The sequence below is a fragment of the Orussus abietinus genome, unplaced genomic scaffold (assembly GCF_000612105.2).
Source record: "Orussus abietinus isolate OABI.00-Male unplaced genomic scaffold, Oabi_2.0 scaffold988, whole genome shotgun sequence".
In the NCBI taxonomy this organism is placed as follows: domain Eukaryota; kingdom Metazoa; phylum Arthropoda; class Insecta; order Hymenoptera; family Orussidae; genus Orussus; species Orussus abietinus.
Window position 1 is genome coordinate 303 of NW_019395191.1, and position 15,442 is coordinate 15,744.

General features: G+C 36.2%; 1 protein-coding gene across 1 annotated transcript; it reads right to left on the bottom strand.

The window, feature by feature from the left end:
- Positions 1-223: 223 nt before the first annotated feature.
- Positions 224-14,230, bottom strand: LOC111674220 (carbonic anhydrase 5A, mitochondrial-like; the record flags this gene model as incomplete). The annotated part of the gene is made up of 3 exons (XM_023433685.1): positions 224-338; positions 10,547-10,642; positions 14,109-14,230. Coding segments are annotated over 3 exons (333 nt in total), but the record flags the coding sequence as incomplete, so codon positions are not given.
- Positions 14,231-15,442: the final 1,212 nt, after the last annotated feature.

Genomic DNA, 15,442 nt, shown 5'->3' on the forward strand with positions numbered 1-15,442 from the left:
CTCAAGCGACAGATTTTTTCAGACTTCTCGTACATTTCATTCGAAGCTATCTGAAATATTTCTTGAAAATCTCAATGACATATTTAGTTTCANTTATTTGAGTGAAATGATTATTCTCTGAGTTAAGTAGGATATTCGTTAAATATATAGAAGATATAGGAGAAATATTTTTTGCTACTAGGGTAGTTTGGAGGGTAAACGTCAATGCCAGTGTGGCACTTACCTGGAAGTAACTTGCTAACATCGATTGGTTCCATGATGTCCAATACTTCATCCCTGTGTGAGACATAGGGCAGCAATCGCGCGATCTTGTCCATTTCGTCGTGAGGTTTCCCAACCTTAAACAGGTGAATTTTACCACGGTTAAATATTAGGACTGACGTCACGTTAGAATTTTCTTCATATCGACGTGTATTGAGAGCGTCGACATACAGGGTGTCTCAAAATGCCTATTAAGGGGATGTGAAAGTGGCATCCGAAAGCTCAATCGTTCATAAAACTTTTATACGAACTGGGTGTCTCAAATCGTTTCATACTTTAAAACGTGAATAAGGAGACTCTAAGGTAGGTCCTTAAACTCGCAAAATTTCTTTTTTTATAAACTATTTTTATAATACCTATAAACAAATTTGAAAAGAATTGAAATTTCATGAGTTTCAGGATCTTCCTTATAGACTCCCTATTCACGTTGTAAAGTTTCAAACTATTCGGTAAATCGAGTTGAGAGAAAAGTTCTATAAGGAAATCCTCTTTGATGCCACTTTCACATCACCTTAAAGTGATATATACATACCAAACTCATGAAATTTCATGAGAGTCAGGCTGGAGGTGTCAGGATGTGGTTAGTCTATAAAATATTAATTTCATACCCTAATTTATTACCCAGAATCGCGGTAGCCCTTTAAGGTGATATGAAAGTGTGATATATATATAAGAAAAACATGAAAATATTTATGAATCTTTTCTCCAAACTGGGTGCACCGAAATATCTGAAACGTTAACTCGTGATTATGAAGGCCCTAAGGAATAACGCGCTGCTCGTGAAATTACATTTTTCGAACAAAATTTTGCATTTATTTCGGACAGGACCTAAAAAAAAAGATATTTTATTTCTAGAAAGGAAATTTCACGGGCAGCGCGTTCTTCCTTAGAGTCTCCCTAATCACGTGTTAAAGTTTCAGATAATTAGGTGCACCGAGTTTGGAGAAAAAAAAGTTTCATAAATATTTTCACTTTTTTGTATGTATATGTGACACTTTCACATGACCTTAACGTGATATAAAAGAGTCATTCGGTATACATGAAAGCAGAAAATATTATTAAACTTTTTCCCAAACTGAATGCACCGAATCAATTGAAAGGGCGTGATTATGGAAGCCCTAATGAAAAACGCGCTGCTCGTGAGATTACATTTTGTGAAATAAATTTTGCACTTATCTCGGACAGGAACTAAAAAAAAAAAATATATTTTATTCCTAAAAAGGAAATTTCACGGGCAGCGCGTAAGAGCGCCTTAGAGCCTCCATAATCACGTGTTAAAGTTTCAGATAATTAGGTGCACCGAGTTTGGAGAAAAGTTTCATAAATATTTTCACTTTTTGGTATGTATATATCACACTTTCATAACACCTTAACGAGCTGAGCTTGAGTCACCCTGTATAGCTGTATTAACAACAGCTACATTAAATGACTAGTTAATGTTCTCGTAATGGAGTACAATGGGATACGTTTTTGTGACTTGAATACCATAAACATTCTTTCTCCACGTGTTATTATTATCGCATATAAAACATCGTGATTCGCCATAAGTAGAGTCGATTAGTACCTACAGAGTGCATTATGTAAAATGTACAATCAAGGTATTGAGCACATGCTGATACTTCATTGCGCAAACACGGTCCTTAAATGGCAGTTAGGTAGATAAGTCAGTTGCATAATTTGTCATAAAAAGAATGCGGCATATGCTCACCTAGATTTTGAGATCGATGCCAGACATAGTGCCCTGGTTTCAGATCAACTACTTTGACTAATCCGATCCGATAAGCGGAGAAACTAAACAAATGTTATCGCTAAACTCATGTTCCGTAATAATTCGAGTTTCGACGTTCGATTGTCGAAAAAAGTGATTTACTAAAAAAGAAATAAACGTCTAGTATTAATAATTACTGCTTAAAGGCCTTATGGATATATACAATAGAAACATTTCGTTTCGAGATGAACTCCAATTTAGTACAATAGTTTTCTATCCCGAGTTATTTGTTTGCTTAATGAAACGTTTAGTTTACTACAAATAGCTAATATTAATAATTGCTGCTTAAATGCTTTCCGGGTATATACATTAAAAACATTTGGTTTCGAGATGAATTCCAATTTAGTACAATAGTTTTCTATCTCGAGTTATTTGTTTGCTTAATGAAAGTTTAGTTTACTTGAAATAGTTAATATTAATAATTGCTGATTAAATGCCATCTGGGTATATACAATGAAAACATACGGTTTCGTTTCGGGATGAAATCCAATTTAATACAATAGTTTTCTATCCCGAGTTATTTGTTTGCTGAAACGTTTAGTTTACTTCAAATAGTTAATATTAATAACTGCTTCTTAAATGCCTTCTGCGTATATATAATAAAAAAATTTCGTTTTGAAATGAAATCCAATTTAGTACAATAATTTTCTATCCCGAGTTATTTGTTTACTTAACGAAATGTTTAGTTTACTTCAAATAGCTTATATAAGGTAAAAATCGCCAATTGATGATCTCTAATAACCTCCTACGATAGCTTAGTGAACTTTATAGCACTTTCGCTGTAATAGAAAAGATATAAAAAGATGCAGATAAACAAGCGTAGTATCTTGTAAAAAAAAAAAAAGATAAGAAATGAAGTTAACCTTGGATATCCCATTATACAACGCGAAACATTAAAATCTGCTTTGCAACTTACGTGGACTCCCTTTTGCGCAGACGTTTTCGTGCCATAAATAATAAGGAATATAATTTCAGGTGGAACAAATCCGGGTGAAAGTTAATGTTAAGTTGATGAATAGCTCGGCCGATAACTCCTGTTAAACTGTTACCGTAAAAAATTCGCCGGCTAACGATACGTGTCAGTTTAACCCTTTGGCTACTGAGAGCGCCTAAAGGCGTCCGACGTTTGGTCCAATATTGCTTGCACGGTCAGACGAATTTCGCCCATCTGTCAAAATGGCTCCGCGTTCAAAGGGTTAAGGTGAAGTGAAACCCCCCTCAAATCAGTCGAATTGAATAAGGCTTTTTTTTTAAGGATATTGGATAAAACAATCAAACTTTGTCAAATGACTCGTGAGCACCTAGGAATTATCCTGACACTTTGAAAATTTGGATTATTCAACAAAATTTTTCAACTTAGCACAGACCAGAAGCAAAATGGCGTCGGCTCTCATATTTCGATCGATATCCAATTATTGAAGGCTCCAATAGGAGAAACGAAAGGGTCAGGACAATTGTACGACAATTTAGAATTTATTCTTTTAATTACGAAGAATAATTCATAGACTCGAGTAAATTGTTATAATTCCGAAGAAACGTTGCATCCAATTTATTCGAGTTTATTTGAGTGAAATGATTATTCTCTGAGTTAAGGTGAAGTGAAACCCCCCTGAAATTAGTCGATTCGAATAAGACACTTTTTTTTAAGGGTATTGTATTGAACCGTCTGAAGCTTTGACACGTGACTCGTGTGCACCTAAGAATTGTCCTGACACTTTCAAAATTTGGATTTTCAAAAAAAACTTTTATGACCTAACCTAGACCAGAACGAAGATGGCTTCGAGCTCTCATATTTTTATCGATATCCAATCATTGAAGGCTCTGATATGAGAAACGAAGATGTCAGAACAATTGTACGACAATTTAGAACACCCTGGTAATCGAAAAACCCATTTGAACGGGATAAAGACAAAAAAAGTGTCTTATGCGCTGATATGCTAAAACGATGGTAATACGAGGTCTCGGAGTGAAAATTTAGTTGACATGGAAATCACAGATGGCGCAGGGGGTCCCTCTGCAGTCAATTAGAGCCTCAGAAACCATGAATCCAAGGGATTTCTGGAGTTTTACATGGATTTCTTTATAATTATTGCATGAAAACGACACATGGAGTATACCATTTAGTACTATACCCAATATAATTCGATACGGCTATCAATATAAAATCGAACGTCGGCAACGTAGGTATTTAGATAAATCTTCCTAGTATTTAGATAAATCGCCTCGTTTGCCGAGCGGGGAATTAAGCCGTAAACTTTTTCAATCGAACTAATCGAAGGACGTCCTGCATCGACCTATCGGTTGATTTAACACGACCAATCGGGGACTCTTCAAGGTTTGTCGCTAACCCAACGTCTGTTTCATTGTCGCGAATTTGTGTTTACGGACGTCGGTAATAGACCATGACCTTCCCGAGGTTTAAACCGTTAGCGGCAAATCCTCCACTTTATAAGCTAGCTATAGAAGCTTTACTACTGTCTGGTGAATTTCGCCGGCTTCGGTCGGTGCAACAAGCCAGTGGCATGTTTTCGAAGAGAACAATGCCGAACAATGACAAATGTGAAACTCACATTTTTGCGACGTCCATTATCCCGAGAGAAAAAAAGAACCGAACAGTTTGAGACGGTCGACCCCATTTTTGCTAAAGGAACCCAATTTATAGTTTAATTTACTAGAAATTAGTAACTGCAACTATCTTTTTAATGGGTGAGGAATAGTACTGGTTATGTTCATTTACTAGAAATTAGTAACTGCAACTATTTTTTTAATAGGTGAGGCTTAGTACTGGTTATGTTCATTTATTAGAAATTCTTATTAATCTACTGGAATTTAGTAACCAACTATTTTTTTAATAGGTGAGGCGTACTGCTGGTTTCGTTCATTTACTAGAAGTTGTTATTAATTTACTAGAAATTAGTACCTGTAACTATTTTTCAATAGGTGAGATGTACTACTGGTTTTGTTCATTTACTAAAAATTGTTATTAATTTACTAGAAATTAGTACCTGCAACTATTTTTTACTAGGTGAGGCATACTACTGGTTTTGTTCATTTACTAGAAGTTGTTATTAATTTACTAGAATTTAGTAACCAACTATTTTTTTAATAGGTGAGATATACTACTACTGATTTTGTTCATTTACTAAAAATTGTTATTAATTTACTAATAATTAGTACCTGCAACTATTTTTTACTAGGTGAGGCATACTACTGGTTTTGTTCATTTACTAGAAGTTGTTATTAATTTACTAGAAATTAGTACCTGCAACTACTTTTTACTAGGCGAAGCATACTACTGGTTTTGTATAAATTTTCCAGTAACAGTAAAGAAATACCTGATAAAGTTCCTTTCCAGATCGGAGTACTTGCGTTAGATATTAAATATTGTTAAGAGTGAAAACTAGTAGCTGGGCATATCAAATTTACGATGATACATCAGACATGTCAAGGTTTATTATATGTTAAAAAATTGAGAGGTCTGATATTAAAATAACCCGAAGAATGAAAAAATTGTCAATCCAATTATAAGTAGATATAGTAAGATAATTGTAAGTCACTGTAAAAGAAATAGTGAAAACGTTTGCGCAAATCTTGTCAAACTCAGCATACAAAGATTAATGTAACTAGCAAACATCCGATGGAATTTGTGGTTTGATATTAAAATAACCCGAAAATCGAAAAAAAAAAAGCGAATGGAATAATTGTCACGCAATCCAATTATAAGTAGATATGGTAAGATAATTATAAGTCACTGTAAAAGAAATAGTGAAAACGTTTGCGCAAATCTTGTCAAACTCGGCATACAAAGATTAATGTAACTAGCAAACATCCGATGGAATTTGTGGTTTGATATTAAAATAACCCGAAAATCGAAAAAAAAAAAAAAAGCGAATGGAATAATTGTCACGCAATCCAATAATCCGAGACAAGCCAGACAGTCGCGAGTTCGAATCCCGGACAAGGCCCACTAACGTTTTTTTTTCTTTTCTTTTCCCGCTTTCCCTCAATGTTTTTCCTTCATTGTTCCCAATCTTGTAAACTAAACTTAGTTGTCGCTGACCTCGACGTTAATGCGCCGTAAGGCTCTCAAGTAAATTAAAAAAGAATGAGGACAAGTCCTCTAATTAGGATAATTTTAATCGAAACGCTGGCTGGCTCGTTTCAGAGAATGATTCATCGGAGCAACACCTCTCATCGTGATATCACTCCTTCGTTTGCGTGTATTTAATTTTTAAGACCATTTTCCTGCATTTTAAGCAAACAAGCGAGAACTCTGATCCATGTCGAGATATTAATCAAAGGCCGTTGAATTTTAAGCATACACGATTTAATGTCGAGCACGTTGTTTTACCTCCTTCACCTCAAAGTTTTTATTTCACCCTCGAAGTTACGAAGATTTCAGAATACCGTAGTAAATAACCATTAAACTAGCTCTTAAGGTGAAGTGAAACACGTTGAGGAACTTGATCGACATCGGTAAAAAAGATTTTTCTAAATACCTACGTTGCCGATGTTTGATTTTATATTGATAGCCGTATCGAATTATATTGGGTATAGTACTAAACGGTATACTCCATGTGTCGTTTTCATGCAATAATTATAAAGAAATCCAAGTAAAACTCCAGAAATCCCTTGGATTCATGGTTTCTGAGGCTCTAATTGACTGCAGAGAAACCCCCTGCGCCATCTGTGATTTCCGTGTCAACTAAATTTTCACTCTGAGACCTCGTATTACCATCGTTTTAGCACATCAGCGCATAAGACACTTTTTTTTGTCTTTATCCCGTTCAAATGGGAGTTTTTCGATTACCAGAGTGTTCTAAATTGTCGTACAATTGTTCTGACACCTTCGTTTCTCATATTAGAGTGTAAGGATAATTCCTAGGTGCTCACGAGTCATGTGACAAAGTTTGACTGTTTTATCCAGTACCCTTAAAAAAAAATGCCTTACTCGAGTCGACTGATTTGAGGGGGTTTCACTTCACGTTAACCCTTTGAACGCGGAGCCATTTCGACAGATGGGCGAAATTCGTCTGACCGTGCAAGCAATATTGGACCAAACGTCGGGCGCCTTTAGACGCTCTTAGTAGTCAAAGGGTTAAACTGGCACGTATCGTTAGCCGACGAATATTTTTTGCGATAACAGTTTAATGTTTCCTCGGAATTATGACAATTTACTCGCGTAAATGAATTATTCTTTGAATTAAAAGAATAAATTCTAAATTGTCGTACAATTGTCCTGACCCTTTCGTTTCTCATATCAGAGCCTTCAATAATTGGATATCGATCGAAACATGAGAGCCGACGCCATTTTGCTTCTGGTCTGTGTTAAGTTAACAAATTTTTTTTTTAAATCCAAATTTTCAGTGTCAGCATAATTTCTAGGTGCTCACGTGTCAATGTTCCAAACAGTTCTATCCAATACCCTTAAAAAACAGTCTCTTATCAGAGTCGACTGATTCGAGGGGAGTTTCACATCACCTTAAAATGTAATTACGCGTTAACGTAATTTCATTCGATCTTTTCTTAATTAAGCCAATTTAGGTTATCTTAGCTAGTCCTTATATAAAAAAAATCCGATATTCCAATGTAGGGCCAATACTCCAATGTAATTATGCATTACCGTGTAATTTCATTCGATCTTTTCTTAATTAAGTCAACTTAGGTTATTATCTTAGCCAGTCGTTATATAAAAAAATCCGATGTTCCAATGTAGGGCCAATACTCCAATGTAATTATGCATTAACGTGTAATTTCATTCGATCTTTTCTTAATTAAGCCAACTTAGGTTATCTTAGCAAGTCCTTATATAAAAAAAGTCCGATATTCCAATGTAGGGCCAATACTCCAATGTAATTATGCATTAACGTGTAATTTCATTCGATCTTTTCTTAATTAAGCCAATTTAGGTTATCTTAGCTAGTCCTTATATAAAAAAAAATAGGATATTCCAATGTAATTATGCATTAACGTGTAATTTCATTCGATCTCTTGTCAATTTAGCCAACTTAGGTTATCTTAGCAAGTCCTTAAATAAAAAAAGTACGATATTCCAATGTAGGGCTTACAATGATATGTTAGCATCCTAGCTAGGTCCTACTCAGGGTCCTTGCAGATTTCCTAGACTGGGTAGAGTCCTATCACTGAAAAAAAATTGCCCAAAAAACTTTATTACGAACATATAATCGCCATTAGAGTCTCCGGTCGGATATCCTAAAAATGACCGACAAACGCACACGAGACTGCTTGCGTAGGTTGATTTTCGTACTACTTATTCCCACTTGCAATTCCAACGGATGCGTGCATTCGCTGCAGCTTCAAGTGCAATTTTATGTGCGCTTATCCAGTGTATTGCGTTGCTCCATACATCGCTCCTGGTTAAGTTACATAATTTCTCATCGTGTAGAGTATCCGGGCTTTGTTTGAGCGAACTGACCGAATAGCTGCTATCACTGTACTCAACGTAACTGCGGAAGCCGCTTTTCTAGGTACGCAATGTGCGAAAAGTACGGTCTGTACTTACAAGGAAGGTATCCCAGCTCGATCTCTCCGATTTCATTTCTTTTATAATATGTTATAGTAGACTGAAAACTAAGCGACACGTATTTTTTTTTATCTGCCATTATACACTTTAAGGGGGTGAAACCACCATCCAAAGTAAGGCCTGTGAGGGGTGGTTCACCCCTTAATTTTCTTTCCTTTTTAATTGAGAAAATTATATTTTTCATTTCTCGTTATGAGAAAGCTTTTCCAGGTGGATTGGTTAAAAAATATTACGTCCTTGTGGGTGAAACTGCCAAATCGCCCCTTGACATGCCTTACTTTGGATGGTGGTTTCACCCCCTTAAAGGGTTTAATGGCAGATAAAAAAAAATACCTGTCGCTTAGCTTTTAGTCCACCATAAACATATTTACATATTTCGTACATAATCACGTGTTAAATTTTCAGATGATGCGGTGCGTCCAGTTTGGAGAAAAGTTTTATCAATATTTTGACTTTCTGGTATGTATGTACTACACTTTCATATCACCTTTAAAATCATGAAACTGATTTTTTGAAATTTAGTTTCAGGCAAAAACGAATTGAAGGAATAGTGGCCCGTGAGTCGCTTGATCATTTGAAAGTGTAATAACGTTTTTGGCATTATTTTCATTTTCATTTTCTGTTTCTTGCGAACAATGTCCAGTAATTTCGACTTCTCAACCTCGAAGGAGTCACTGAGTCGACCCTCGACGGCATCCTCGTAGAAATCATTCGTTTACCGAACCGACTCGGTGTCCTCAATTTAAAAGAGAAATCGAATTGGACTCTTCTATGAGAAGCAGGATGCGAAGGATAGGGAACAAGTTCTGATAACGAACGAACTTCTCTGCATGTTCATCGTCGATTGATAATGAAATTTCTGCTAATCTTGAATACGGAGGACTGACAACAGCAAAAGGTTCTAAAAACGACCGAACATGTATCTCTGCATGTTCATCGTCGATTGATAATGATATTTCTGCTACTCTTGAATACGGAGGACCGACAATAGCAAAAGGTTATAAAAACGACCGAACATGTATCTCTGCATGTTCATCGTCGATTTATAATGAAATTTCTGCTAATCTTGAATACGGAGGACCGACAACAGCAAAACGTTCTAAAAACGACTGAACATGTATCTCTGCAAGTTCATCGTCGATTAATAATGAAATTTCTGCTACTCTTGAATACGGAGGACCGACAACAGCCAAACGTTCTAAAAACGACCGAACATGTATCTCTGCATAGTCATTGCTGTTGGATAAAGAAAGTTTTTGCTATTCTTGAATAGGGAGAATCGGCAACAGCAAGAAGTTCTAAAAACGACCTAACATGGATTTGTGCATGTCCATCGCTGTTGGATAAAGAAAATGTTTGCTATTCACGAAAACGGAGAACCGGTAACAGCAAAGGGTTCTAAAAAGAACCGAACATGGTTCTCCACATGTCTTATCGCTGAATAATGAAATATCTGCTATTCTTGAATACGGAGAACCGGTAACAACAAAAAGTTCTAAAAATGATCGAGCATGGATCTCTGCAAAGTCATTGCTGTTGGATAAAGAAAATTGTTGCTATTCTTGAATACGGAAAACCGGCAACAGCAAAAGGTTCTAAAAATGACCGAACATGAATCGCCGCAAGCCCATCGTCATCGGATAATGAAATTTCTGCTATTCTTGGAGCCGCTTCTTAGTCGCTCTTGAATTACTTCTGCAATTTGATTTGAGGCGGATGATCGGTACAAGTCGCTTGTCCCAACAAGGCGCGTACTCGTAACAATGCCAATATTGCAACTCTAATGGGTTCTGTTCGTGGAGCTTACGACTTATGTAAAGGCCCTAAGCAGTCTCGTCGGTGCATCCGTACAAAAAGTCACCGAGTGACTCCACAATGCAGCGTGTGCAAACGAGCCGCTACATTAGAGCGGTTCCTTGGCTGATCCGGAAACCTCTCCAAATTCGGCTACCGAAATAATTCAATTTACTGACCTTGAGGAAAACTCCCAGAACGGCCAAACCATCGGATGCCTTGGCCGCCTCGGCGAACGTCCTATACTTAGTCGTGTTCCAGTGCACCAGATGGAGCTGAAAGTACCAAAATAGTGTGTGTTATTTTTAAAATTAACACCCTGGAGAAGAGGTGTTAAAAGAGATGGAGGAGGCCATCGCGATCCCTTCGTTTTACTTTACAGAGAAACTGCGATGGGAAGATCCCAAATGTTGCAACAAAATTATTGAGAATATTTAGGGACAGAAAAATGATAAAAAAATAGGGTGTTATTTTTAAAATTAACACCCTGCAGAAGAGGTGTTAAAAGAGATGGAGGAGGCCATCGCGATCCCTTCGTTTTACTTTACAGAGAAACTGCGATGGGAAGATCCCAAATGTTGCAACAAAATTATTGAGAATATTTAGGGACAGAAAAATGATAAAAAAATAGGGTGTTATTTTTAAAATTAACACCCTGCAGAAGAGGTGTTAAAAAGATGGTGGAGGCCGTCGCGACCCCTTAGTTTTACTTTACAGAGAAACTGCAGTGGGATGATCGCGAATGTTGCAACAAAATTATCGAGAATATTTGTGGATGTTATTTTTAAAATTAACACCCTGGAGAAGAGATGTTAAAATGGATGGTGGAGGCCATTGCGACCTCTTCGTTTCACCTTACAGAGAAACTACAATGGAATTCTCGCAAATGTTGGATCTAAATTATTGTGAATTATTTTCTTTTGTTATTATATTTTCTTATTGTTATTGGTTTTGACGCCTCATGACAGTTCCCATTAATGATATGGTTTAAAATACTCTACAATTAATGGAGAGCTGCCAAAATCGCAGAATATTTCCAGACACGTGCTTTAAGAAAATACTTTCAAACGAAGCGTGAAAAGCCCAATGACGCATCCACTTCCTAAGCATGAGGATGCATAAATTTAACTACATTCGTTATCATAACACAATGATATCGATATTAAACTTCCCTCTAAAGCGACATTTATACAAAAAAATCTGGCGATATAATTGTAAAAATTCATAAAATTATACGAGGGAATATAATTTTAACGCAATTTCTTTTTTCAACACGCTGTATTGTCAGTCTGGAAAAAGAAAAGACATTTTCGGTGTAAAAAAATAACGAGACCCGTAAACTTGCAAATAATAAACTCTAGCTCGTCAATTGATACCCTTAAGGTGATATGAAAGTGTAATATATACATCTTAAAAAGTCAAAATATTTATAAAACTTTTCTTTTGATAATGGAGGCTCCAATGAAGAGCGCGCTGCCCGTGAAATCTCATTTTTCGAAGAAAAAAAAATCTTTTTTTGGTACTTGTCCGAAGTACACAATTTTTTTCGAAAAAAAAAATTCATGAGCAGCGCGTTATTCCTTAGGGCCTCTATAGTCAGGTTTTAAAATTTCAGATAATTTGGTGCACCCACTTTGGAGAAAAGATTTTATCAATATTTTGACTTTTTGTTATGTATATATCACTTTCATATGTGCCCATAATTATGAAAGTGGTCTAAGTCATATATTTTTTGTTTCGAAATTACATAGAATTAATTTCGTTTGAAACAATATGGCGTGAAATAACTGATAAACTCATTTTTTTTTTAATTTTGACTTAGACCACTTTCATAATTATGGGCACATATCACCTTAAAACTGCCAAGTCAGAGAGAAATGTATGAACTCGTAATAGCCACGTTTAATCGTGTATATAAGTTATAGTGATCTATTATAATTCAGTAAAAGAATGTGTTAATCGGGGATAAATTATACTCTTCATTACAAAGTAAGTGAAACGGAAGCTGGAGATACGTAAGTCGCATATTACTATTCCTCTTTCCTACTATCTTGTCCTTCCGTCTAGCTGACTCAGTAATATTCTGTTTTAGGATCGCGATCTCGCATTGTTCTCTCCGGAATATTTGTGCGACATGTGTCTCGGTAAAAACATCGCAAAGAATTACCATCTGACTCATAGAAATTCCACGACCAGCACGAAATAAAGGCGTGGGCTGCAATTCAATTAGCAGGTGTACTATAGGAGGGTGCGACATAATTAGTCTAATGATTACGTCTTCGGGGCTTCCTAAGCTTGTACAATAATTCTGCGACGCAGAAACAAACGATGATACGGCTATTTAATATTTGGATCTCCATCTATTCAGATATTGGAAATATATCGCGTTCGTGAGACAGCGGGAGATACAAAGTTTTCTAAAAAAAAAATCGCGATAGCGACTACCTATCGCGAGCATATTGCAAAATATCAAATTTTATATGCGAAGTGAAGATTAATGGTAAATGTATCGCGTTCGTGAGATAGCGAGAGATATATGATGTGCTCTCGAAAAAAATCGCGATAGCGACTACCTATCGTGAGATTATTGTAAAATGTCAGATTTCATATGCAAAGTGAAGATTAATGGTAAATATATTGTGTTCGTGAGACAGCGGGATATGTATAAAGTGCTCTCGAACAAAAATCGCGATAGCAACTATTTATTGTGAGATTATTGCAAAATATCAGATTCGACATGCAAAATGAAGATTAATGGTAAATATATCGCGTTTGTGAGACAGCAGGAGGTGTATAGAGTGCTCTCGAAAAAAAATCGCGATATCGACTACCTATCGCGAGAATATTGCAAAATATCAAATTCTATATGCAAAGTGAAGATTAATGGTAAATGTATCGCGTTCGTGAGATAGCGAGAGATATATAAAGTGCTCTCGAAAAAAATCGCGATAGCGACTATCTACTGCGAGATTATTGCAAAATATCAAATTCTATATGCAAAGTGAAGATTAATGGTAAATGTATCGTGTTCGTGAGACAGCGGGTGATGTATACAGTGCTCTCGAAAAAAATCGCGATAGCGACTATCTATTGTGAGATTATTGCAAAATATCAGATTCGACATGCAAAATGAAGATTAATGGTAAATATATCGCGTTCGTGAGATAGCGAGAGATATATGAAGTGCTCTCGAAAAATATCGCGATATCGATTATCTATCGTGAGATTATTGTAAAGTGTCAAATTTCATATACAAAGTCAAGATTAATGGAAAATGTATCGTGTTCGTGAGACAGCGAGAGATATATAAAGTGTTCTCGAAAAAAATCGCGATAGCGACTATCTATCGTGAGATTATTGTAAAGTATCAGATTTCATATGCAAAGGGAAGTTTAATGGTTAAAAAAAAAAAAAAGAAAATGGTAGAATAATGAATTCCCGGGATTTCGAGTTTTACCTCGATCTCTCTTCATCCTTACTTTACCGAAATTGCACATGAAAAGCTTCATTTTGTATCATTCTCAGCGTAGACTGTAAAAGACCAACATAAATATAAATGTCGGCAACGGGACGCGCCAGCTTATGTTACCACTTCAGTATTCAAAATGACGGTACCACCAAAAAGGATATAAATGAATTTTAATTTATCGACCTCGATTAAATTTCTCAGCGCCTTTCATATCATCTTAAGGCATGAAATCTTATTGCAGGAGGCAGAAGTATGACAATAAAAAGACTTACCTCACCCGCAAAGGCTTGTCCATCTACCGTATGCTCGGAACCTCTCGAATCGCTGCAACCCCAATGACAATGATATTGCTCGAGTTTGTAGACATCATCCATCAAAGGTCCTCCACTTAAAACTCAAATAAATAATATACAATTAGTCGTCATAGCGATTAAAACTGACAAATTGATCGCGATTCCCATAAAACCGAGACCGAGTCGTCATATTTAATTAATATCATTCATGATATGTATCGTTTCATTGTATCCCCTTGGAATGCAAATGTCTGCACATTCTTGGAGTCCAATTATCAAATAGAATGAGATTGTACCGTGTATTCATGAAAATACATTAACACTAGGTTTACGGGCGTTTTTTATATACCTGTTTCTACGAGCACCCGTCAAATTGACGGGTAAACGAAAACACGGATTTTCTTTAAAAAATCGATTTATTCAAATTAAGTCTGTATTAAACGACACTAGGCTTTACGTTTAAATGAATTATTAATAAGTAAAAAGTCCTTTNTAGCTGTTACAATTTCAGACTGTTCGATCCAATACCCTTAAAAAGAAGTGTCTTTGAACACGGAGCCATTTCGCCATATGGGCGAAATTCGTCTGACCGTGCAGGCAATATTGGACCAAACGTCGGGCGTCTTTAGGCGCTCTTAGTAGCCAAAGGGTTAATAACGCTGAAAGATATGTTAGGAAAGGGCACTTAGGGAAATCGATTCCAAGATAATCGTTATCAATTTAATAGGAACATGCGATTATGTTGGGAGCTGCTATCATTTAGTACGTCCTACACGCTTTAGGACGCTCTTGACGATGACGCACGAAACTCATTACAGCTGTACGTACAATTGAAGTGCTCGATACGTCGAGCCCATAAGAAGCGCATCTGCAAGTGCGCCTCAAAAAGGCAGAATATAAAAACGACGTAGGAAGATGTTTCAAATACAGGTTGGCTAGTTACTGGAGCACGAAATATGCAAATGGAGCATAGTCTATAAATTCCTTTTCGTTTATTCTTTGGCCGAGTACGTACTCGCATAAACACTATGCCAATATGCAGACATCGTGCAGCTCGTTAAGGGAAAATGATATGATCTTGATTTATGTTCCAGATATTAAACTTGAAATTGTAGGTACAATTGGGCGTATTACCCGTGGGCACACATTTTTTCGAACGTAACAAATGCGGTATGACTCCGTGTCTCATTTTGTAAGTAAGGCTTTAAAAAGAAATGAAGAATTTTTTATTTGAACCTTAATCCATTTATCTTGCGTGGTTACATAAGCGAAATTCAACATTTAATCGGGAACGTTAAGGTAATATGAAAGGG